This window comes from Oryza glaberrima, chromosome 8 (assembly GCF_000147395.1).
Source record: "Oryza glaberrima chromosome 8, OglaRS2, whole genome shotgun sequence".
Classification (NCBI taxonomy): domain Eukaryota; kingdom Viridiplantae; phylum Streptophyta; class Magnoliopsida; order Poales; family Poaceae; genus Oryza; species Oryza glaberrima.
In genome coordinates, this window is record NC_068333.1 from 9,205,270 (window position 1) to 9,229,655 (window position 24,386).

General features: G+C 42.0%; 2 protein-coding genes across 2 annotated transcripts; one reads left to right on the plus strand and one right to left on the minus strand.

Moving 5' to 3' along the window:
* Positions 1-14,062: 14,062 nt before the first annotated feature.
* On the plus strand, positions 14,063-19,583 carry LOC127781948 (alpha-soluble NSF attachment protein 2). The gene is made up of 9 exons (XM_052309019.1): positions 14,063-14,356; positions 15,231-15,280; positions 15,414-15,486; positions 16,865-16,944; positions 17,097-17,248; positions 18,395-18,554; positions 18,628-18,675; positions 18,860-18,940; positions 19,259-19,583. The coding sequence occupies exons 1-9, from the start codon at positions 14,212-14,214 to the stop codon at positions 19,337-19,339; spliced, it is 870 nt and encodes a 289-aa protein (XP_052164979.1). The 5' UTR covers positions 14,063-14,211; the 3' UTR covers positions 19,340-19,583.
* A 90-nt stretch (positions 19,584-19,673) lies between these two features.
* Positions 19,674-24,158, minus strand: LOC127781947 (uncharacterized). The gene is made up of 4 exons (XM_052309018.1): positions 23,441-24,158; positions 22,328-22,731; positions 20,917-21,015; positions 19,674-20,832 (listed from the first exon to the last, which is right to left on the minus strand). Exons 1-4 carry the CDS (start codon positions 24,077-24,079, stop codon positions 20,601-20,603), a joined length of 1,374 nt encoding a protein of 457 aa, XP_052164978.1. The 5' UTR covers positions 24,080-24,158; the 3' UTR covers positions 19,674-20,600.
* Between the last annotated feature and the right edge of the window lie 228 nt (positions 24,159-24,386).

The following is a 24,386-nucleotide window of genomic DNA, read 5'->3' on the forward strand; positions in this document are numbered from 1 at the left end:
TGAGTTGATGAGCCCCTGAGCATATAGCTTGTCCTTCTGTCATAGTCAAAATTGTCCATTGGCAATAGCTGATGCAGTCAATATGAAAGCAAGATGACTAACATGGAGATGATATCACCCATCAAAGCTGATGAAGATGTTGGTGGTGGTAAAGACAATGACACCAATCAAAGGTGATGAAGTCGCATAGCCGTGGAGGCGAAGAAAACAGTCGGCAGCAGACAAGTCAGCCAGCAGTGAAGATGAAGGCGTCCAACAACAGTGACAGAATCGTGCAGCCATGGTGGCGAAATAATCAGTCGGTGACAGACGAGCCAACAGTCGGTGACGATGAGAACAAGCCAATGATGAAGGTGTAGACGCGCATCAACGACGATGGCGAAATCCTCCAATCATGAAAATACAAGAAATAGTCGACGACAACAAATGCAACCGGTGGTAATGATGATTGGCAGCAATAGAGATGATCAAATATGATGACGAAGTTGCCCATCAATAGCAGTGTAGCAGCCAATGATAACGATGAAGTCCTCTATTGGCAGTTGCATAGTAGGCCCACCGTGAAGATGAAATAACAAGTCGGTGATAACAAAAGCAACCGAAGGTGAAGACGTAGTCACCCCTTAGCAACGGTGGAGACGTCAGGGCCGATGAAGCAGAGGTGTTGGTGATGATGTCAGTGATAATAATCCATCAAACTGTTGAGAAGATATCAAAGCTCGAGTAATTTCCTTGATGCGAAGATTGATGCAACGCCCCTTGATTTGTAAAGATGGCAATAGAACTTGGTGCTATAGCTGTTGCAGATGCTTCACTTGAAGGAAAGTAGATGTTGTTGACCAACTCGTCGAATCTGAGTTGATTGGTTGATAACTCTAAACTCCCGGACATGTAGATTAAATCTCAAACTTGAGAAATTTGGAGTAGATTGTGGCGGCATGAAGAAGCCAAAATTGTCGGTGTAATAATTGGAGTCGCTGAAATTAAATGTCGGTTCTGAAGCGAAGATGAAGATAATGACTCCCCGAGTTGACTCGTTGATTGATTGATTGCTTCATCTTGACATAAAGCTTGTCGAATTTTGAGAGTCTTTTATTTGTTTAGCCCCCGACTCTTTGGTTAGTTGAGAAACAACTGAACATAGAGTCGAGAACTGTCACTTGTCGTCGAGTGGCTATCACTTGAGTGAAGATACATGTTGAAGATGTCCGAGTAGAAATCGGTGCCGAAGACAATGAAGATGAAGTAGCTCCACCATGGTAACAAAGTTGCATAGCCATGATGAAGTGAACACGAGTCGGCGGCAATGGAAGCAAACCGGTAGCGAAGACGCGTAGTTGTGAAGATAAAAACATCAGTCGGCGGCGACTTAACCAGTCGGCGACGGAAGACGATGACGTCCATCAATAGTGGTAGTGGTATAAACCAAACGTAGAGGCGAGTGCACTAGTCAGCAGTCGGCAGCAGATGTAGACAGCTTGTGTTGAAGATGATGACGCCTATTAGCGATGGCGGCGACGTGGCCAGCCGTGAAGACGATAGCGCCAATTGGCGTCATACGAAGTGGCCGGTCGGTGAAGATGTAGACGTCCAACAACGGCGGCATAATAGGCCAGTCGTGCAGCGGAGACACCAGTCGGCGGCGGACAAGGCGGCCGGTTGGTGAAGGTGTAGACGCCCAACAACAGCGGCATAGTAGGCCAGCCGTGCAAGCGGAGACACCAGTTGGCGGCGGCGAAGGGAAGCCGGTCGCCGTATAAGCGAGGACACCAGTCAGTGGTGGACAAGGCGGCCAGTTGGTGAAGGTGTAGACGCCCAACAACAACGGTGTGACCACCCAACTATATAGGCGAGGACACCAGTCGGCGGCAATGACAGCAAGCCGATGGTGATGTTCTGACTGATCCATTCATGGAGCGTAAGAGATAAGCTTATAGCCATGAATCCCTTTTATGCATATCTGGATCTGGATCCTGCAGAACAAACATATAGGATGAGTAGTATCTGATGTAAATAAAGTACTTGAGAAAAATACAAGTATTTTAAAATATTTATAAATATGTATTTCTCCTCTTGTCAATTTTGATTTCCCCGAGCAGATGACTCCGTACGTTTAAACACTCTGTCCGACTAGTTATAGCCCTCAAGCATCGGGAGTCGGCCTAGGCACTTCCCAAACATGCATATGAGTGACATGAGTTCGTCATTTATGGAACAAAGTTTCACGAATCAGAATTTACTACTCGGGTACTTTTGCAATTGTTAAGAGTAGAAAATAAATTATCTTATCTCTATGCTTTTGATTTCTTCCGAGTAATACTTAGCACCTTGCATCACTCGGTCCATCCAACGAGCCTCCGGGTGCTAGGAATCGGCCCAAAGGCAACTATCCATTGGCAAACCAAACGGAAAGCATAGGAAGATGGAACTCTATGACTCGATAGGCACTTTTGTACTCAGATTATGTCGCAGGCAATCAAGATAAATATTTTATAAAAATTGTTTAAAAAATGTGATATAACATCTGTAGGCCCCGACTCACTAGTCAACAGTGAACCAGTTGACATAGTGAGGCAGAGGAAAAAGAAAATATCATATAAAGAAAATTAATGATGACTTAGCTTTCTGGTCTTTCCCTTGGTGACAGCCGAGGTGGCCGATGTGGGAACAAAGTCGTCCATCAATGGCAATAAAAACACCAGCCATAGAAGCAACTTGAGGCGACTGACGTTGAAAGTGAAGACGCCCATCAATGGCGGCATAATAGGCCAGCCGTCTAGGCAGAAACACCAGTCGGCGGTAACGAAGGCGAGCCGGCGGTGAAAATGCAGACACCCATCAACGGTGGCATAATAGGCCAGCCGTGCAGGCGGAAACACCAGTCGACGGCGGCGAAGGCAGGCCGGCGGTGAAGTCATAGACGCCCAACAACAGCGGCATAATAGGCCAGCCGTGCAGGCGGAAACACCAGTCGGCGGCGGCGAAGGCCAGCTGGTCGGTGAAGATGTGGACGCCTATGAACGGTGGTGTGACCAACCAACCGTATAGGCGAGGACACCAGTCGGCGGCGACGGAGGCAGGCCGGCGGTGAAGTCGTAGACGCCCAACAGCGCCGGCATAATAGGCCAGCCGTGCAGGCGGAAACACCAGTCGGCGGCGGCAAAGGCCAGCCGGTAAGTGATGGAGTACAGGCGATGATACATGCAAAGACAAGAAATTGCACATCAACCTGTGGTTAGATATTTGTAAAAAGAAAATAATTTATATAATAACTAATAGATCCAAACACATGGTTTGATTTGTGCTTGATGAAGAGGCTTGCATGACCAACAACGGTGGTGTGACCATCCAACCGTGAAAGTGAGGAAAACCAGTCGGTGGCGACGAGGCTGCCGGTCGGTGAAGATCAAGACGACCGTCAGCAACGGCATACCAGGCCAGCCGTGAGGACGAAGGCACCAGTCGGCAACAGTAGTGCCGCGGTATTACATGTAAACATCAGAAAATACCAAGAGATTAATCTGATATTTAGAGATCAATATAATAAATGATGCTAGATTAGAAGGAAAAAACTCTGGTGATGTCAGGATTCTAATGCCCGCAAGCAACTAGAAACTCCACAGAACTTGGCGACCATGTGTGCGACGATCGAAACGCGGCTGACGACAGCAACAAACGCGGCCAATGCGGGGATGAGGTCGCCGCCGTTGACATGTAGGCCAGGTGTCCGTGTCGTGTCGATGGGCGGCGAACAGCGTGAGGACGACGATGGCTTCGACCAGTGGTCCCGCCGACAACCAGCAAACACCCCAGCCGGCAGTACATGTAACCGAAGGGAAAACATATCAGAGAATCAACTGTGATTATAGATCAATCTGTTAATAATATATTGAAACGACAAACCGATTGATGTTTTGGGTCGTTGAACTCGTTGAGATTAATCTCAACGCTTCTTTTGGAATTGATTCCATCGCGCTCGTCGACGGGAAACTCGACGCAACCCCTACCTGGCGTGCCAACTATCGAAACATGAATTCGGCAATAATAAAAGGGGGTAACGCACGAGACCTAAAAGTGGATGGATGCGGAGACAAAGGATTTAGACAGGTTCAGGCCCTCTCGATGAGAGGTAATACCCTACTCCTGTTTGGGGATTTGAATCCGCCGAGTGTAGTATAGATCTGACGATCATATGTGTCATGCCCCCTAGAGGGCCTCCTGCCCACCTTATATAGGATGGGGGGCAGGAATACAAGATAGAAACCTTAACCAATACGGTATCGGTTTCCTAAATCTATTTTACAATATTATCAAATCAGGACTTTAGGCCGCTCCATAATATAAAAGGAAACGTGGAATACCCAAGTCATGATCTGTTACATATTCCACAGATATAAGCTATCCCCTATGACTAGTCGATAACCATGCCGTGTGGGTATGGGGTACCCATAATCTCCACTGTGCAGTAGAGGTATACCTTTTAGTTTTGTCAGTGGAGTCCTCACTGAAATCAATGCTTCGTTTTGTAGATGTGCTGCTGAAATATATAATAGATTTAATGAATAGATGCATGTATTTAATTAAGTAGTTAGAATATGTAATTCTGACATGTTCTTTTCTGTGGATATGTTGACAGCTGCAGATGATTCTGGAGGTGTACTATCTTTGGATAATCCTGTATTATCAATAGTTGTGCTGAAATGAATTTGCCATTAGCAGTTAGTAAGTATAGTTTTATATGGATATGGTGAATTGAAAAAATTGAGAGAACAGTAAACCTTGGGCTACTTGTATATGTCATAGGTGGTGGGAATTGGAGTTGATCTTTGTTCTTGGAGAGCTGAATTAGTTAGATAGTTAAAGCTAATTCAGTTGAAATATTGAACCAATGATAAATAGCATCTTCAGATGATATTTACTAACCTTTTCAGATGTCAGCAGTGGATTTGGCATAGTATCATCAATTGAGAAACTCCTTTTGAGCACATAGCTGATAGGAAACTTAGAAGATGAATCAGTATTCATTCCTATAGTAAAAATCTTGTTTTTCCAATGGCTTTATTAAGAGTTATTGGATGTTCAACTAAGTCTATCTTCATGTTCTGAGAAGCTTGGGCTGCATCAAGCTCAACTAAATCTTCAGCATCAAAAGAAAATGCCACTGCATCTAAACTCCCTGATTTATCTGTGATTGTCACGGGGAGTTTATACCTAAAGCATTGTAAAATAGTCAGTGGCATATATGTTATTTATATCATATTATTTTTAATTGTTGGAATGTAAGGTGAGAAACTGACATTGGTTTGGGGAATGAAACCGCACAATCACATCTTGGGGAGTCAGAACTATTGTTGTACCCTTTGTCACAACGATGACATCCTATGTAGTACCACTTAATTGATGACAGTATTGAAGACACTTTTGCAACTGCACTATAAGTAACTCCTCCCTTAAGTGAAGAAAATTATAAGAGTTATATGTTGTCTGAAGAAAAATATGGAATTCCAATAAGAATATAGATGGTTGTTTATGTGTTCAGTTTTACCTGAAAAGCTGAAACAGGCATAGCAGATATTTCTTCTAAGTTGTAAATTTTTCCTGCTGCTTGAACTGGGGATAAACGTACAATCTTAGGGAGCTGTTATTGAAGGCTTGGAGATCCCAGTTTATAGCTTAAAATTGCAACAATATAGGTTGGCATCATAATTGATACGAAAAAGAAAACTATTGAACATGAAACTTGAACTTTAAGTAGTTTTAAGGGATTAAATTGAAATTACCTGGAGCGAAATTGTTCCACCTGTGGTATATCGAGGTCAATATGAATTTGAGTAGCGGAGCTTGAAGATGCTTCTGTTTTACCTGCAATTGTATGTGGTAAATGATAAGTTTAAATTTTGTAGGTATGTTATGTGAGGAGGCATATTCTTTTCATGGAATGAACCTGCAAAATTGCCTGCAGTAAGACCAGCAAAGATGACTACTACAATTCCTTACTTTGATTTTTCAAGTGTCACAGCTTCATTAAATGATTCTCCATATTGTCCCCAGAGAAGTACTTCTTGAGTCTGTTCTCTACAAAGGTAGAGCATAAAAACAATTAGTGAAATATTGAATTATCAGTTTAATGTTTGAAAAAGACATATACTCTTGGTTCTGAATTTGAATTCTTCTGAGTTTTTTGTCTGATGTTGGGCTCGCGAAATCATATGGACCAATACGGCTGACTACCCCAATTAAATCTGAAGGAAAAAGTTAAAAGAATGTCAAGTATAATAGGAAGTGTTTAGGGGTAAATTAAAAAGCAAGGATTACCTATGAGGGGTTTAGAGGTAATGGTTTTTCCTGGAATTTGATCAAATGGGCAAAAGCTGAAAGAGAATTTTGGTATGGTTGATCCTTTAGATTCCAGATGATTCACTTTTGTTTCGTGTTTGAACTGGATCATGTAGTTTTGGTGCTGATAGATATAAGTCTTTCTTCTAGCATCAACAGCAGTAGTATTAGTAATCAGGTAGACTGATCCTTCATTTAGCAAGGGGTGAAATTGTTTTTCAAGCTTTTTTGGTACACTGATTTGTGCCATGGAACCCTGCAAGATTGTGATGCATAAGATTGTTATGGTTAATATTGAGTAGACCAACGAAATGTAAATGAATGGTTAATATTTGGTGTAAGACAAAAGAGATTGACACACATGTTCATCTAATAGGATTCCATCAATGCTGATCAATGGATCTGCTGATTTTGATCTCATGTTTAGAGCATCCCATAATCTTATTAGACGGCCAAAAACCTTGTAGTTTTGCTGGCCAATAGTTACATCTTTGAGTGCTGTAGCTGAGCTTGCCATCGAAATAAATCTGAAACAATAACAAATAATATTAGATAACTAAGTTATTATTTTTATTGAGCAGAGTATGTAGATAAAAGTAGAATGAAACAAAACATTGTATAAGATAGGGCATGCACAAATGCACAATATACCTAGATATTTAGTTCCTGTGTCTAGATATTTGGCTGAATACCTCAGCATATACCACATTTTGTGTGCAGTTTTCATAAGAAGCAGGGCTATTTTCTATTAGAACTTTCAAACCCTTGGGGGAAGTAACTCTTGAGAATGCAACATATAATTGACCATGGGAGAAAACAGGAGAAGGCAGATACAGACCAACTCTGCTCAAGGTCTGTCCTTGGCTCTTGTTTATTGTCATAGCATATGAAAGACGTATTGGAAATTGCCGGCGTCTCAATTTGAAGGGCCACTTGGACTGAGCTGATGTTGTAATGATGCGAGGAATATATGCTTTTGTACCTTTTGCCTTTCCTGTGATTATCTCTCCCTCAATGACACGATTTGTTAGCTGTGTGACACAGCCTAGTTCCATTGCAAAGTCCTCTTGATGCATCAAGATTACGCAAGAGCATTATAGGCACACCAATTTTCAAGTGTAACACATGTTCTAGAAGTCCATTTATAGAAATTGTGTTTAGAAACTCTGTTGATATAGTGCCTCTAAAGTGGTATGGTTGGAACAACTATCATCAATTGAATTTGAGCTATAGTATGGCATTTCAGTGGTTGCTAGCTGAGCAATCATTTTGTTGTTTATTTCTGAAACTACATCATTTGTAGGTGCTAAAATTGCACGCTCGCATAAGTACGATCTAAGATCTGTTGTTTGACAACCCGAGTCGTACACAAAAGAAATCAACCCATCCAAATTCCTACAATCTGGAGATAGAAGGAGAGACTGAGGGATCTCTATAAACATGCCCTTTGGTTGGTCTGGGACATCAACATAAGGTTCTGCACCATTGCCTACTCTCAAAAGCCATTCAGCAAAATTTTTGAGGTCTTCTCTTTCCGATGCAGAAAGACACGCAGAGTTAAGTCTCATATTTTCAGTTAAAAGAAGTAGTATGCACTGATTCCATAAATAAGAATTAACAATACAAGATTTCAAAATCTTTTGCTTTGTTGCATTTTGGATGACTGGAAGTGTTTGGCGAAAATCTCCACCAAGAACTACTGTTATACCACCAAATTGCTTGTGTGTTGAATGTGGGCTGGTATCAGATAATATATCCCGTAGAGTCCGGTCTAATGCTTCAAAGCAGTACTTATGATTAACAGGAGACTCATCCCAAATAATGAGGGATGTTTTTTGGATCAATTCAGCAAGATTCATATTTTTCTTTATACTGCACATTGAATTCTGTAAAATCTCCAAAGGGATTTTGAAACGCGAATGAGGTGTGCGTCCACCTGGAAGCAGCAAGGATGCAATTCCTGAGGATGCAACAGCCAATGCTATCTTTCCTTGCCTTCTTATAGAATTGAGCAAAGTAGTCCATAAGAATGTTTTCCCAGTTCCTCCATATCCATAAACAAAAAATGTTTTCCCTTCATTATTCACCACAGAATTATAGATAGCATTGAAAACTTCCTTCTGGCTATTATTTAAACATGACACTTCTTCATCTATGGTGTATCCCATGTTACAAACATCATAGCTAAGCTCATCTAGTAGAAGCCTATTCTGTGCAGACACACTTGCAATATCATCTGGCATTGGCAAATTAAAATGAGATAAACTATACCCAGCGTCTCTTAGTAGCTTGTCTAACTCAAGAAGGAGAGAAAATGTAACAAAAGTATTGTTGGAGCTGCTGGCCTGAAAAGTGTTATGGGTTGTACGATATGCTATGTCCTCACTCATACATGACATATGTTCATTGAAAAGTCTAGTAGGATTTGTTACCTCACAAAAGAGTAACATTGTAACAAAAAGCTGGCGTAGTTGGAATGGTAAGGCCCATTGAGCTGCATCCTTTATAGCATTTGACCATTCTTGGTCATCACCAAGGAGACCTAATGCTTCACATGCTGCTCGAAATGTAGGATATTCAACACCTGATACAGTTCTGATTTCAGCAAAGGATCTTGGGCCCCTAACAATGTGCAGTAGCATCCGTAGGTAGTAAGCTTCTCCTTGTAAAGGGCTGACATGAGCAATGCGGCCAATTCTGCGAGAAGCACCACGACGGCCATCCCAATATTTTTCTTTATTGTGCCATGTCCAATATTCAGGAAATTCTATATATGTTAGTTGTCGGGCTGAAGGGTTCTCCATATTGGCTTCTAACCATGCAGTCAGCTTTGATTTAGAGTTGTTTGGATCATCAATGACCTCTTCAAGATCATCATCTTCTGTGAAAACAACATTATTCTCGAAGGGAAGATGTACAGGGAGGCGTTCTACAGAGGGATCTGTGTGGCAAATGTCAATTTGCAGCAATTGCCAAGCAGCATCATTTGGAGTGACACAACGACAATCCAAATAATTATTTATTTCATTTATAGTTTCACTTGATGATTCTGAGTTTGATGAATTAGAGTGGGATCCAACTCTTGAGCAATCAAATCCTTTTGTAACATACTTGAAAAGATATTTGTGCATACCATCATAATTAACTTTTCCACATTTATGTGAGCCTGAAATTTGACAACTAAGTCGACATTATGAGGAACCACAAATCTGTTGTCAATTTCTACCTCATTTCTTTTAAAAGTTATTCCATTGTTTGGTCGTGCATACTGTGTAAAACCATTTTCTAATATAGTAGTTTCCTCACAGAATTCTTTGGGGTAGAATTTGGTGCATTTTCCTTCAGACATACATACTGAGGAAGGGTTGTGAGGACCACAAGGGCCATGCACCATATAGTTACAAATAGCATCATAACCAATCTTGTCAACTGCAGGGTCCGGAAACTGAGCTGAAATATAGCTATCGACCTTTTTTGCATCTAGGGGTTCTTTTTTGGCCAGCCATATGATGATGTGGACATGAGGTAACCACGTTTCTGAAATTCAATTGTGTGGATAACTGTGTAAAAAGAAAATTTTGAAGGGACATGTAAGGCATGATTAGAGTTGCACAGGGAAGTTTAAGGGAAAATTATTGTTTGGAAAAAAAAACAAAGGGAGAAAAGTATTACCAGCATTAATAGGGCCAAAGAATTCACGTTTTTTAATATCATCCATTAAAATATTGAGCTTCATTTTGAAAACCCTATTGACAATATCAGCACAGTCAGATGGTTGCTGACCTGGAATTCATGCTAAAGCCTCCCTGACCTCAGGCCAAGCCGGATTTGATGTGAATGTGACAAATAGATCAGGACAACCATACTTTCTACAAATAGCAATGGAATCTTGATAATTTTGATACAAATACCAAGGCCCACCGGTAAATGAAGCCGGCAATATTACCCTTTGACCAACAGAAGAACCGGATGTAAGACCTCTTGAGACAGAATTAATCAATAAGTTGAATGGCGATGATCTGTATTTAGACTGGAAGCTTGGATTGCGATAATGTGATATGCGGCTCCCTTCAACACAACAGTAAGAATCTACCACATAAGATTGAGTTAGCCTTTTGCACCTTAATGGAGTATTGAAGTCTCTTGGCCTATCATGTAGCCTATATGCAAAGTACTCCAATGGGATCATTTTGGTGCGTTTAATGGCTTGACTACGTGCTGTTGTATTGTAGGTCAGTTTCTCATGATAACCATCCTCTCCATATGGGAATAAAAGAGGATATTGCATTGACATAAACTTGCAATGGTTTTCATTTATCTGCTGCAAATTTGAAGAACGGTCTTGTATTATAATATCCCGTCCTATATCACTTGATCCAATATCAACCACAATTAGACCAACAACTTCAGAAGCAACCGGAGCACTGTAAATATATCCATGTGCATCCCTTTTGCCAAATAATCTTATCTGAATCTGATCAGATGTGTCTACAGATAATCGCTCACGTGCTGTCCTGAATAGCTGAACAATTGGATTATTTGTATTGAACATTTCTATCAAGTTGGCAACAATTTCTTGGTTTGCATGAAAGGGTGCACGGGAAGATGAAGCAACGTTGATTCGGTTTGAGACCTCATGTTCCGTGTCAAAAATATATAATTGTGCATATTCTGGGCGACAACCCTCTAATGGCAGCAAAGAGCCCATTCTTTGACAGACCTGACCAATTATCTTGAAAACATACGGTGCCCTTCCATCATTTATGGACTCATTTACTTTAGCTTCCATAGATGTCATTGCAAACATGCTATTATATTGACGAATATGATCAAAGAAGTGGTTAGAAAGAGTTCTGTCCTGTGAAGTCAACAAATTCAATAATGGTTGTGGAGGAGGTTGGTATGGTGGTAGCAAGATACTTCCACCCTTACAACACAAATTATATGAAGGATTTGAAGTGTGCCTCTCTCTACGTATGCGTTCTTCATACCAAAAGAAGGCACCGCAGTGCACGCAAGAATGGTGTGGGCCACCAAGGTTTAATGGTTCATATATAGTGCCTGAAAGGTTTGCATAAATGTAATGATTTTTTTAAGATAAAATTATTCATGACAGTAAGATTTGAGGAGCCCAAAAAAACCTTACGTCTGTGATTGAATGATTGATTTGATGGAATGGAACCAATATGAATATGGGGTTCATTTTGCTCTGTAAGATTAGAAATAGAGGATTCTCCAATGAACCGTTGGCGCACTGGACGTTGATTTGCAGAGGTTGATGCTAGATAAAAAGGAAGAGATTTATAATGCGAGCTACTTGGCCATTATGTATAAATTAATTTCAAGGAATTATGATATTCTAACCAACCTCTGTTCCTATTTGCATCGATAACTTGCCTACGCCTGCGCCGAGACTCAGCAGCAGCAGTTGGGTTAGGCTGTGGCATGGGAGTAATAAAGGCACTTCGGCGTGGCCGACCACGACGGCGTACAATAGGATGAGAAGTACCTGGTGCATTATCCATTCTACCCGGCAATACAAACAAAGAATCCCTATAACCAGGGATACAAAATCATTGGATTTTTCCCGGACAAAGAGGATAGAGCAAACATAGGGGATATAGTGACCATCCAGGGGGTATAACTAAAGTGTATATTCAGGTGGACATATAAGGTATTCATATTCACACAAAAGAAATTGCTTGAACTGAATATAAACTGAACAGTAAAAAAATAGGGGGGAAGTAAGAAATGCTGGAAGTGTAACATACCAGAATTATCTCTGCAGATTGAATATCGACAGGAGCAGCAAAATACAGTCAAGAGGAAGGCCGTTGGTGACACATCAAGGAATACCGTTCTGGACATATAAAAAACGAAGAGATGAAAATGAACCTAAGAAGAATATAAGTATATAACACTCAACCAATCAAATAATAACTGGAAGCATTTTGAGTAGTACCTATGGACCCCGTGGGAGAACGCACAATCTCGTAGAGGCGAAAACTCGGATGAAACAAAGATGGCGGAGAAGAACGAAGGAACTGAGCTTTTGTGGATTGAAGGCACATCATAATAAGTGAATGACGATGATGATTTCGCGTAACGGACACCGGGAGTAACTGTGTTAATGGCAGCCATCAAGGACCTCGTTGGTGAGCGTGGAGAAAGAATTGCCGGGGAGGGGGAGGCAGAGGAGAAGCGGCGCACGCAGGGGGTGGGGAAACTTGGGGCGCCCCCGGGGTGTGTGTGTGTGTGGGAGGGGGGAGGAGTGGAGGGGTGTGGGGCGGAGGAGAAGCAGCGCTGGCAGAGGTGGAGGAGAAGCGGCGCCGGTAGAGTGCGCCAGAGATTGGGGAAACGCGGCACGGCGATGACGCGATCTCGGCCCGGGAGAGGAAGCGAGGGCGTCGGCGGCGGGCCCGCGCCTGGCGCGTGCGCGATGGAGGAAGCGAGGGCGTTCGGCAGCGGGCCCGCGCTGGCGTGCGCGCGATGGGGAGAGGAAGCGAGCACGCGCGATGGGGAGAGGAAGAAGCACGCGTGCGTGATGGGGAGACCCGGCGGCGGCGGGGACAACAAATCGGTGGTGGAGGGATGTGCGTGATGGATTGCGATCCAACGGCTGGTGAGGATTCGATCGAACGGCTGAAAAAAAAGGGTGACGTGGCTTAACTACAGCTCAGGAAAATCCCTAATAACTACACTAAGTGGGGATCAATTGTATAGTATTATAGGATACCTAGGTGTGGCCTCCGCTGTGGTTTGTATGGTATAAATGTCTTGTTCTTACATTGCATCTAGGGCTTCTGAAATGATGAATCCACATTGTAATGGCCTAAGGCCATGGTCAACGCTCCACGCTAGAGCATGGTCTCACCTTGTCCGAGGCGAATACTTGCACCAGCTCCGCTAGGACTGCATCCTAGTAGAGCTGCGTGACCCCTAGCAGAATATCGTGTGGTTTTGTCAGACCTGTGGCGAGGAAAGGGCGAGGAGCCGCGTTGGGGAGAGGCCTCCCCCAGAGCCGTCGCCTTGCGCCGTTGTGGAAAACTAACTCCCGCACTAGGGAAGAAGATGGTGAGAGGGTGGACGCGGGAGAAGAGGACCTACTCGGAAAGCTTCGCCACCTTGAGCACCGCCGCGTCGATCTGCCACCGCCGCCCCGTCGATCCATCGTTGCCACGTCGATCCGCACCTCCGTCACCCCCCGCGTTGATCCGCACCTCCGCCGCCTCACCTCGAGCCGGCGCCGCCGAAGAGAGAGGAGAGTGGCGGCGCCGCCGGGAAGGGGAGAGGCCGCGTCGGGGAGGATAGTGGCGGCTCCGCTAGAGAGGGGACGCGCCGGGAAGGGAGAGGGAGAGAGGAGTCGGGGGGAGAAGTGAGGGAGAAGGAAAGGGAGGAGGTGGCTTCTGATTTTGAGGGTCTATTAGTAAAATGTTGAACTTACATGTGAATAAAGAAAACATGAGGATTTAAATACAAAAGCAACTAACTGACAGGGGCTGACACACAAAAATACCATGTTGCCGTAGCTTGCTTTGGGGTGAAGATCCTTCACAGGTATGGTTTCATCTGGCATCTTCTTTACTGTGGCTATAGGTTCCATGACTCGGCCATGCCCTAGCCGATCCTCCACGTGTGCTCCCCTCCCCACTTGTCACCCGCACGACCGGCGGTGGGCCCCACAGGCACCGACCCGGCCCGGCCCAATAAACCGGAGAACTCACCAGGAAGGCATCCACAACCTCCTCTCCTCTTCTCGCCTTCTCCGCTTCTCCCTTCCCATCTGCTGCTCGCGAATCTCCTCGTCGTCGTCGTCGTCGTCTCCTCGCCGCCGGGAGAAGCGCAGGGCGGAGCGCGGAGGCGGAGGCGGAGGCGATGGGGGACCACGAGGCCCGCGGGGATGACTTCGAGAAGAAGGCGGAGAAGAAGCTCTCCGGGTGGGGGATCTTCGGCTCCAAGTACGAGGACGCCGCCGACCTCTTCGACAAGGGGGCCAACTCCTTCAAGCTCGCCAAGAACTGTGAGTCCCCCCACTCCCAGACGGGTTCCTTCCTCCCCAATCCAACCCCCCCTCGCGCGCTGCTCCGATCGATCGGCGTAGGGGTGATTTGTGGTTCGTTTTCCTGTGAGATCTGCGGCTCGATCGGGCGATGGGGTCGCCGGGTTTGGCATCATCCTGCTTGGTGTGGGGTTAGGACTGGATCTTTGGCTGCGGATCTAGCAACCTGCCGCGTAATTTGGCGCGATCCTTTGATGCGCGAGGCGTGGTTGGATTAGTGAGGCGCGGTTTTAGGGGATCTTTTGTAATCGCAAAGGAGTAGGTTGATTGTTGTTTTGTCAGCGGATGTTATCGGATTTGATCCCAAAATATACGCAGATGGTGGCGTCTTATCGGTTACTGTTAAGACACTATTTGGCAATGATGCAAGATGAACTGAAAATTATATGCTGAACTTAATTCCATGAATCAATCGATATATGCAACTGTTGTTTAATCCATTGTTTCAAACTAACAATAGGGTGTGTTCATTAGACTTAAGGTTCTTGCATGGGATGCAACTCAAACTAACAATAAACTCTTAACTGGTATCTAATCCAAATACAAGTCTCTATGTCTTAATGTGCATTGTTGGACGTTAGAAACGATGTAGCGGTCTGGTCTAACATGATGGATATATAGTGTTGTTATAGTACATCATGACTCTTTTGCTTACATTCGACCTGCATCTTTCCAGTTTGTTCTTTTAGCATTTGCATGTCTGATAATTTTTTGTCGTGATAAACTCAAGCATTTATTTCACTATATTGTAGTAAGATGGTTTAGTTACTACTTTTGTCTTTGAGAGAACACACCCTTATTCTTGCAATAATTATAACCTTTTTTTTTGTTGCAGGGAGCAGAGCTGCACAAGTGTACATCAAGATTGCTAACTGCCATTTGAAGGTTGCCTTTTATTTGGTCTATCAGTTTGTCAACTTCATTGCACGGCAATCGTTTATTTGGTCTATCAGTTTGTCAACTTCATTGCACGGCAATCAAATATGATACTTATTCTGCTTGTTCCTTTTCTGAACAGGGTGACAGTAAGCATGAAGCTGCCTCAGCTTATGTCGAGGCGGCAAATTGCTATAAAAAGTTCTCTCCTCAAGGTACTTTCTACAACTTCAAGCATGAGCGCATCTTTAATTTCTGTGATTTTTTATCCTTCTCTCTACAATCACCATTCAGTTGCACATTGCTAAATTAAAATCTGTTAGATTAAAGTTGTATTTGACATAGAATTCTTGCTTCTGTTTCATATACAACTTTAGCGGTTAATTGGCGCTGTTATAATAATCTAGACACCTATGACATAGATCTATCATTTTTCCTCCAATTAACATGTAATTTATAGTTCCTGAGAGTGAACGAAGTTGCTCCTTCTAGCATTCTCTTAGTAAGATAGTTAGATAGACGTGAAACAGTATGTTGCACTGTTTCTCTTCTCATTTGAGTACGGAACATGTGGTTCACTTATGTTGTACTTACAAGATGGGTACCCCGCGTGTTACTGTGGGAGAATTGTGTGATAATATAATATATATGAATTCTAAAATTTTCTTTCTTATCTACTATATAATTTTTTTTTCATGTTTTTATATATTTTTGTACCTTTATCAAATATCCGAAAGTTATAAATGATTGGGTTGTAAGGTGTGCCTTCTGGGGGAAAGAGATGTAATTTGCACCTTGATGAATCATCCAAATGCTAAAATAAATTGAGGTGATGTGAATAGAAGCAATTTACACCCTTGATGAATCATCCAAAGGCTAAAAACAAGTGAGGTGATGTGGTTTCATGAGAGAAGAGAGAATTAGCATATTAACTACATTTAGTGGGGATGAACTTTATAGATCTATAGGATTCTGATCTGATAAGAACTGTTCCCTTTCAACCTGTGTTAGCAATAGAATTTTTTAATTCTGTATTCATAATGACAAGTAAAATTTTTGTTGAATTTAAATCTATGGAATGGAGATTTATTTGTTGCATTCTAATCTGACTAACTCAAAACATGTAGTCTACTTTTCATGGTTCTAAAATTTCACTGGGCATTTGTGATGATATAGCAAAAACTAGACTTTTTGCTATTACTTGCTATTGAGACCTGTTGAAAACTTGCTATGCCCCATAAAACAGGGAGATTAAAGGACTAATAAGGTGATTAAGCATAAATACCAGCATATCTAGTTTGAATCTAAAATTTAATGTAGTGACAGTGTGTTTGTTTTGAAGGACTACAGTTTGGGAGATTCAAATTGATTATTTTTAATGAGCCTATATTGCTTCTCTAACATTAAGTCATTTAAACAATTAAAAATAGTGAAATTTAATAGTACAATTTCATTTCAGTTACATATCCTTGACCACCTATGCTTCTTAGTCTTTCTGTGATTTGATTTGTGTTTGATTTCTCCCTGTAAAAATATATTTACGTCAGAATGGTAGATAGCTTCCTTTATTAACATCGAGTCCATTCTATGCAGAGGCTGCACAAGCGCTAAACCAGGCTGTTGATCTTTTCTTGGAAATTGGTAGATTGAACATGGCTGCAAGATATTGTAAGGTGAAGTATCATTTCATTTTTCTATGCAAAAAGATTATTATTTCAATAATGATTGGTATGCCTGGATGATGACTTGTTTCAAAATGAAGCACCATTTTTTTCCATTTGGAATCTGTCATGCTGATGGTGGTGACAACTTTATGCATCTTCAGGACATTGGTGAGATATATCATCAAGAACAAGATTTAGAGAAGGCTTCAGATTACCTGGAAAAATCGGCTGATCTTTTTGACAGTGAGGGGCAATCATCTCAATCAAACAGTATCAAGCAGAAAGTTGCAGAAATTGCTGCTCAGTTGGAACAGTAAGATCCAACTTAATTAGGTTCATAGCAATTTTCTAATTTTTAATCTATTATACGAGGATTTGATTCAAACATGGTATGTTAATTAAGCTGCCAAAGTTGATATGAATGCTTTATCTCAATGAAGCCTGCAACCCTGCACCATGCCCCTTCCTTTTCATTACTTTAACAACAAATAAACAGCTAGTTTGACTTGTACATTAGTCTTGCGTATTGCGTGGTCTATATTTCCTGTGGGTGATGTGATAGCATTTTCTTGTTTATCGACCTCTTCAGTGTTTTGTTGTATCTCTTGACTTTTTTATTTTTTTATTGCTGTATTCATACGGTGGTAGTTGCTGAATATTTTATTAACATCTGAGTCATCCCAGTTAGATTGAGGGTGAAATACTGCAGAATAGCTGGTCAAAAGAAAGACCACATTGGTACTTCAGGAACTATAGGAATTGGTTTATTCTGCATTGCAGGCAGAAGAAACTCTTACCTCACCCATTAAATCTAATCTCCTTAAGTATAGTGTTTTGCCACTAACGAACTTGATAATACTGCATGTAGTCTGGACTAAGTGATCTTATGCATGAATAGTGAACTACTTGATGCTGAATAAAACAACTAATCTTATCCCTAGGCGAGCCTGTAGGTGTTGGCCAGCTTCTGGTGGTGTTGTTATGCACAAAGTTTCAATGTGACAGGGTTCAATACATGGTTGGAACAGATTAGCACAGTATAGGAGACATGGTTTCTGGGATGTGTTCTGAGAGGAAATAAAGCGCTCTTCAAATTACTATTTTATTGTCTCATCTAACCCCACTACCACTCAAGTTGCAATTCATATGACACCAACTTGCATTCCATTTATGGTGCAAAATTAGGCAGAAATTCTGTACTCCATGGAAAACTACACATCCTAAAGCTTGATTTCCTTGTTTTCTAACGGATTGATGCAGATGTGGGCTTTGACTCTACTGACGGATTGGTGCAGATCTTCCCATTCTCTGTTGTAGTTCTTTTTCCTTGTTTTGGTTTCTGTTAGTAACTTCTGTTCTTAATATGTGTTTGTTAGGCAAATTAACATCATGAAATAATTAACATGAAACAAGTAAATCTTTGTTTTTGAGATGGTAACTCGTTCATATTTTATTTCAGATACCAGAAGGCAAATGAGATATTTGAAGCAATTGCTCGCCAACAAATCAACAATAATCTTCTTAAGTACAGTGTCAGAGGTATTCTCCTCAACGCAGGCATTTGTCAGCTATGCAGAGGTGATGTTGTTGCTATCACAAATTCAATGGAGCGATATCAGGTGTGTACTATTTTGTTAAATCTTAGTGGTATTATCATTGTCATCTTTCTAATGATGTTTAACTATGTTGCAGGATATTGACCCAACATTCTCGGGGACACGAGAATACAAGCTTTTATCTGTATGATACAGTGCTTATTCCTTCTCTTTGCACACTTTTTTCACTCCTTGTATTCATTGCATGCCAGGCTTTATAAGCAATATTTTTCCACTAGTGATCATGAAATGTTAGGTCATTACTCTATATAGTAAACGTAACTATATTCTTTGAAGGAGCTTCTGGGTCTGAATATTTTTTTCTGCAGGATCTTGCTGCAGCTATGGAGGAAGGAGATGTTGCCAAGTTCACTGATGCCATTAAGGAATTTGACAGCATGACACGTCTGGTATGTTCAGTTGGTGGATGACTTGTCTATGATATTGCAATCCAGTAAGCCCGTGCTACATAAAAGTATAAAAATAAGCAACCTAAACCACATTCGCTAGGCTCAAGCTGCACCAACTGATGTATGGATATTCAGCCATGTTGATAACATTTTCTATGATGAGTCATGTATTGCTTCTGCTGTACAAGTTTGCATATATCTTTTCACTGGTTGCTGTTGGCATTGTTATTTCAAATAGTGCTTCAGAAGTGATATTGTGCACGAGATCTGCTTATGTGTTATCTAGTTTCTCATTTATATACCTGATACTTATTTCAGGACCCCTGGAAAACAACCCTCCTCCTCAGGGCAAAGAATGAGCTGAAGAAAAAGGAGGATGACGAGGATGATCTAACCTAAGTTTTGTTGTAAAGCTCGTTTCATGCTTAATATGGTTGCCTCCTTTGCATTCTGGAGGCTCCATGTTCCATATGATGAGCATGAGAGCTGTCGTTTGCCCTGTTGTATAGAACTCCTTCCAGCTATCATATTGGATGTTTGGTTGCCCTGGTTCTTTTCTGGCCACCACCTGATTTGCCGTCAGTGTTTAAACTAGTACCCTACGTGTGTTGCTGATACCTTATATTATAACATGTTTGTTTCACCTGCTTTCGTCATGATATTTATTCATGCACTTTACACGCCAACGTCGTTGAATTCATGGTGGAACTGGCAGTAATTGGTACCTTACCCAACTAATTCCGCTCTTTTTTTACTTTGCTGACAGTAATTGGTAGCCTCCTAATGCATATATCGTTGCTTTTTTAACTATATATTTTTTAAAAATACTTAGCTTCCGTTTCAAGATATACTGCAATTTCTAGCCATCTATCTGGATACACCTTCTATTAAGAATGAAAATATATGAAAGTATTTTTAATGAGAAATCTACATATTAAATCATATTGTGTTTAAACAATCTAAGTTTTTGAGATTTCACTGCATGTATTATTGAAAGTCATCTATTTGACCTCCAGGAAGACTGTTACCACGTAGTAAGGTTAAATGACGTTCGAAGATGGTGTTGCATACTTATGTTTCGAAACAATCGGAGTGTCTGATGACCTGAACTTCAGAAGTACACGAGGGAGATAATAAAGGTGAACAATTTTTCTCGCTAAATAACACATTGCTGGTAAATGACACTCTAAATTTCACAATCCGCAAAGAAAGCACTATGGAAATATTTCAATTTCAGTAACATGTAACTTACGGATTTGTTCCAACGGAGTCGAAACATTTTTTTTTTCAAAAATTCGTACGTAGGGCTAACAATTGCGGATGGGGAAAATGAAAACAAACTGATGTTGGTCAGCAGCAATTTTGCATTTTCAAGCAACGATCTGCTCATCGACACACCATCTTTGAAGGAACAATGCTACTATATATTATGATTATCTCCATAGCTTCCAATCATACTAAACAAACTTTCCCTAGAGGGATACATGAAAGCTCCAAGAGCTCAAACGTCAGAAAACAGAAGGCAAGAACAGACTAACTACTACTATTATACATTTCATCATGAGGGGTCATGAAACAAGGCTTAGGTGTTGCAACCGTCAAAATTAACACCTTACCAAGAGCTGGGTCAAAAGAACCAGCCACTGGAGATCTTGCTGCTTCATGCTCTGGTCCAAAGAAACACCTTGCCACCAGAGCTTGCACAGGCAAGATGGCCAACTTTATATGGGTGTGCAGAGAACCGGCCCGGAATGGCCGTCATGTGTTCGCTCTTGAGACGTGCGTTGTTCATAGCTAAGAGGCTACTGCCATTCAGATCAACCAAAATGATATCTATTGCCCGCGCCATGTTTCCAATAAACAGGTCAGTGTCATTCCAGCCCCAGATTGCCCTGCAACATTGGTATAATAGATTAGTCAGAAATATTCTTCAGATATGGGATTAAAGAACTACAAAGATAGAAGAGCTCTCATACTTGAAAGTAGAAAGCCATCTCCCGGTCTTGTTATTGTGCTTCATTATGCTCGAGTTGCCGAAGTCATCCACACTAAAAATTCGGACAGTATCATCCAGGCTGCACTCAATAAAAATAGAGTTATTTCTGTGCAAAAGAACCTAATGAAAATACATTTATTGGTGCTCACTTGAAATATGAGTGAAAAAACTTGGGCTAGAGTAAGATGATACTTGTGAGTAAAACTCTTAGCTAACAGCTCTAAAACAACATTCTCAGCCAAAGCTTCAATTTCACAAAGTTCTTCAAACTTCGTAAACTAATTCTAATTGAACAAAGCTATTTCACTTACAATTGAGTTTAGGTACATTTTTGTAAATATATGTAGCAAATATGCAGCATTCACTATTGCTGCAACCCCCTATCTTGTATAAAAGGGGATTATATTGCTAGCTAATGCTACACAGAGCTACTGTTATACTCCCTTCGTCCCTAAATATTTGACGCCGTTGACTTTTTTAAACATGTTTGTCCGTTCATCTTATTCAAAAACTTCTGTGAATATTATTAAAAAACTTGAGTAGTAGTAGTATATTTAACAATGAATCAAATGATAGGAAAAGAATTAATAATTACTTAAATTTTTTGAATAAGACGAACGGTCAAACATGTTTAAAAAAGTCAACGGCGTCAAATATTTAGGGACGGAGGGAGTATTTATCACTATGCAACATATGGATAATATGTGAAAGTAGTAGCTCATTGATTCCGTTGTAAATTATACATGAGATTTTGAGTGAAATGAGTGCCTTGAGAAGTTAAGATCAGAAGGTGATAACAATGATAATTATTCCTAATATTTTGTTACACGAAATAAATCTACCATCACCTTGATAGTGAGTTGTGCTAAAACATCTCGAAAAAAAATATTGTGCTAAAAGATGCGAATAATACCAAAATAAGGTGCAAGAATGGAGTTAGTACTACCTGCACTAACAAAGCTGCAAGCACTCAGACAGTGTCTCTATAAGTGCCAAAATAAATTGGATTCAACAGAGCATATATTAGAAGGCACAACTGCAACTAGACAAACTATTAAAGCAGTCTCATTAAAAGACTGAATCACATCATAATATGCAGAACAATTTGATGGTGACTCTTGTTATCCTATGGACCTGGATGTGATATAATGTTATTGAAGATTAAAGAAGCACTCCCTCCGTCCCAAAAAAACTCAATCTAGGATAGGATGTGACCTAGGATGTGACCTATCCTAGAACAACGAATTTGGACAAAGGCTTGTTCAGATTCGTTGTTCTAAAATATGTCACATCGAGTTTTCTTGGGACGGAGGGAGTATGTTTATTATTCAATCATCGCATACATTAAGGCAACTTAAGAAGTGTAGGAAATAGCCTAGGAAAAGGATCACCTTGTAGTTGCAACCATGCGGCCACTAGGTGAAAAATAAGCAGACTGAACAGATCTCCCATGTTCAAGGACCTTCAAGCTCTCTGGTTCCTTCTCTTTCATGTTTCTCAAATCCCACATACAAGCAGTTCCATCCGTTGAACTTGTGGCAAGCATATATGTGTTCTCTGGATGAAAATCTATTGAGTTGATTCTATTATCATGTAAATTCCATGTGGCTGACACCTTACCCATCCTCTCATCAAAAAGTTTCAGATCATTTCCTTCAGCAAGATATAGAGAGCTGGGGCTATTTGGCGCTTGACAAAGTGAGAAAATAGGATAGTCAGTCAGATAGATCATATTAAAGTTCTCTTTCTCAAGGTCCATAAGACAAATTTCACCCTCATAGCAACAGCTGTAAATCTGCAACGCAAATTTATCACAGAAAATCAATAAAAATAACAGTAGAATAGGAAGAAAAATTAACAAGACATGAGAATAAGCGAATAACTTTTTATGAGATGCACATCTATATTTATTGGGTCCGCTTTATATAAAGTAAGTGCCGAAATTATCTCATCATAAGGATGACTGGCTGATTAGCTGAGCTGCGAAAGAAAATACTACTAACATTAGGCCATCCCTTGTATCCCTTAACCCTTCCTTTCCCATGCAGCCCCTCTCACCCTATATTGTAAAGTCACCACCACTTGATCATACATCACTCACCTCATTTAGACTCGTATAATGAACCCCTAGTATTAATCAACCATCCAGTTATCTAAGGGGATCCAAGTTAACTTAATGTTTGATTCTCAGAAGCCAAGAAAGTTCAACAAATTCCTTCAATCAATTGATTTTCATCTCTTACGAATTCTCAACTTATTATTCGAGACCTCTAGCAATGAGAAAAGAGTGCTAAAAATTTATCGTTCTCAAAGCGCCAAACGTCAATTATCCCTATAAACAATTAACTAATGCCTGTACTAAAACATAGTTGCAAGTTTTTCACTGATACAATCGAATACTCCTATTTCAGATACACCAATTTGCATACTAGGAAATATTCAGTTACTCTCAAGAACATATGCCATGCACGTCTGCACGAGTAGAAGAGAGAAAAAAACATCACCTTCTGCGGCGTAGCTGGGTGTGAGACGATTGCCCCCACAGGGCCCCTGTGAGGTAAATACTCGAACACCCCATCTGCACCCGCCACGGCGCCGCCGTCCACGTCCCAGAACCCAACGTTCCCCAGCTTGTTCCCCGCCGCCACCACGGTCCGGTCCACCAGCGGCAGGACCCGCACCGACAGTATCCTGTCCGGCACCACCCTCCTCACGTGCGAGGGCCTCAGCACCAGCTCCGCCCCGGCATCGAAGCCGTCGTCACGGACGGTAGGCGGCGCGGCTGGCGAGGCGGACGCGGCCGCGAGGATGGCGGAGGCGAGGGAGGAGGAGAGCCGGGTGCTGCAGGGCGCCTCCGGAGGGGACTCGGGCGCGGGCGGGGAGGCGGCGGAGGAGGAAGAGGTGGAGGTGGAGGGGGGGAGGCCCCTGGTGCGGAGGGAGCGGCGGAGGACGACGGGGATCGGGGTCGCGCGCGGCGGCGGCGGCTGCTTCTTGGGGCGCTTCGACGAGGAGGAGGACTGGATGGCGGCGGAGAGCTCGGAGGCCTTGCGGCGGAGGGAGGCGAGGATGGCGTCGTTGCGGCGGATGTTCTCCTCCCGGAGGCGCTCGTAGTCGGTGAGGGCGGCGTCCGGCGGCGATGCCATTGTTGAAGTGGGTGGATTCTTGTGGAAGCTTTGGGAGGAAGGGAAGGGACGGGAAAAGGGGACGCGTGGATTGGGAGAGAGAGAGAGGGAGGCGGCTGCTTTTTGGCGATGGAACGACGTGAAAGGAAATGGCGGGAAGTTTTGCGGCGAGGCGAGAGTGTGGCGGGAAAGGAAATCCCGACTCCAGAGGCTGTGCCATCTCAGAGACAATTAACTCTCGGCAGTAGAAAACATCTAGTCACATCCTATATTGGCTTTTTTATTGGACAGAGGTAGCACTCTGTATCTCATAAATTATTAATAACAT

Coding starts and splice junctions, on each gene's coding strand:
- LOC127781948 (XM_052309019.1), top strand. CDS start 14,212: ATGGGGGACCACGAGGCCCGCGGGGATGACTTCGAGAAGAAGGCGGAG. Junction 15,281..15,413: donor TTGCTAACTGCCATTTGAAG/GTTGCCTTTTAT, acceptor TTTTCTGAACAG/GGTGACAGTAAGCATGAAGC. Junction 18,941..19,258: donor TTGACAGCATGACACGTCTG/GTATGTTCAGTT, acceptor TACTTATTTCAG/GACCCCTGGAAAACAACCCT.
- LOC127781947 (XM_052309018.1), bottom strand. CDS start 24,079: ATGGCATCGCCGCCGGACGCCGCCCTCACCGACTACGAGCGCCTCCGG. Junction 22,732..23,440: donor ACCCAGCTACGCCGCAGAAG/GTGATGTTTTTT, acceptor TTTGCGTTGCAG/ATTTACAGCTGTTGCTATGA. Junction 21,016..22,327: donor CGCATGGTTGCAACTACAAG/GTGATCCTTTTC, acceptor TATTGAGTGCAG/CCTGGATGATACTGTCCGAA.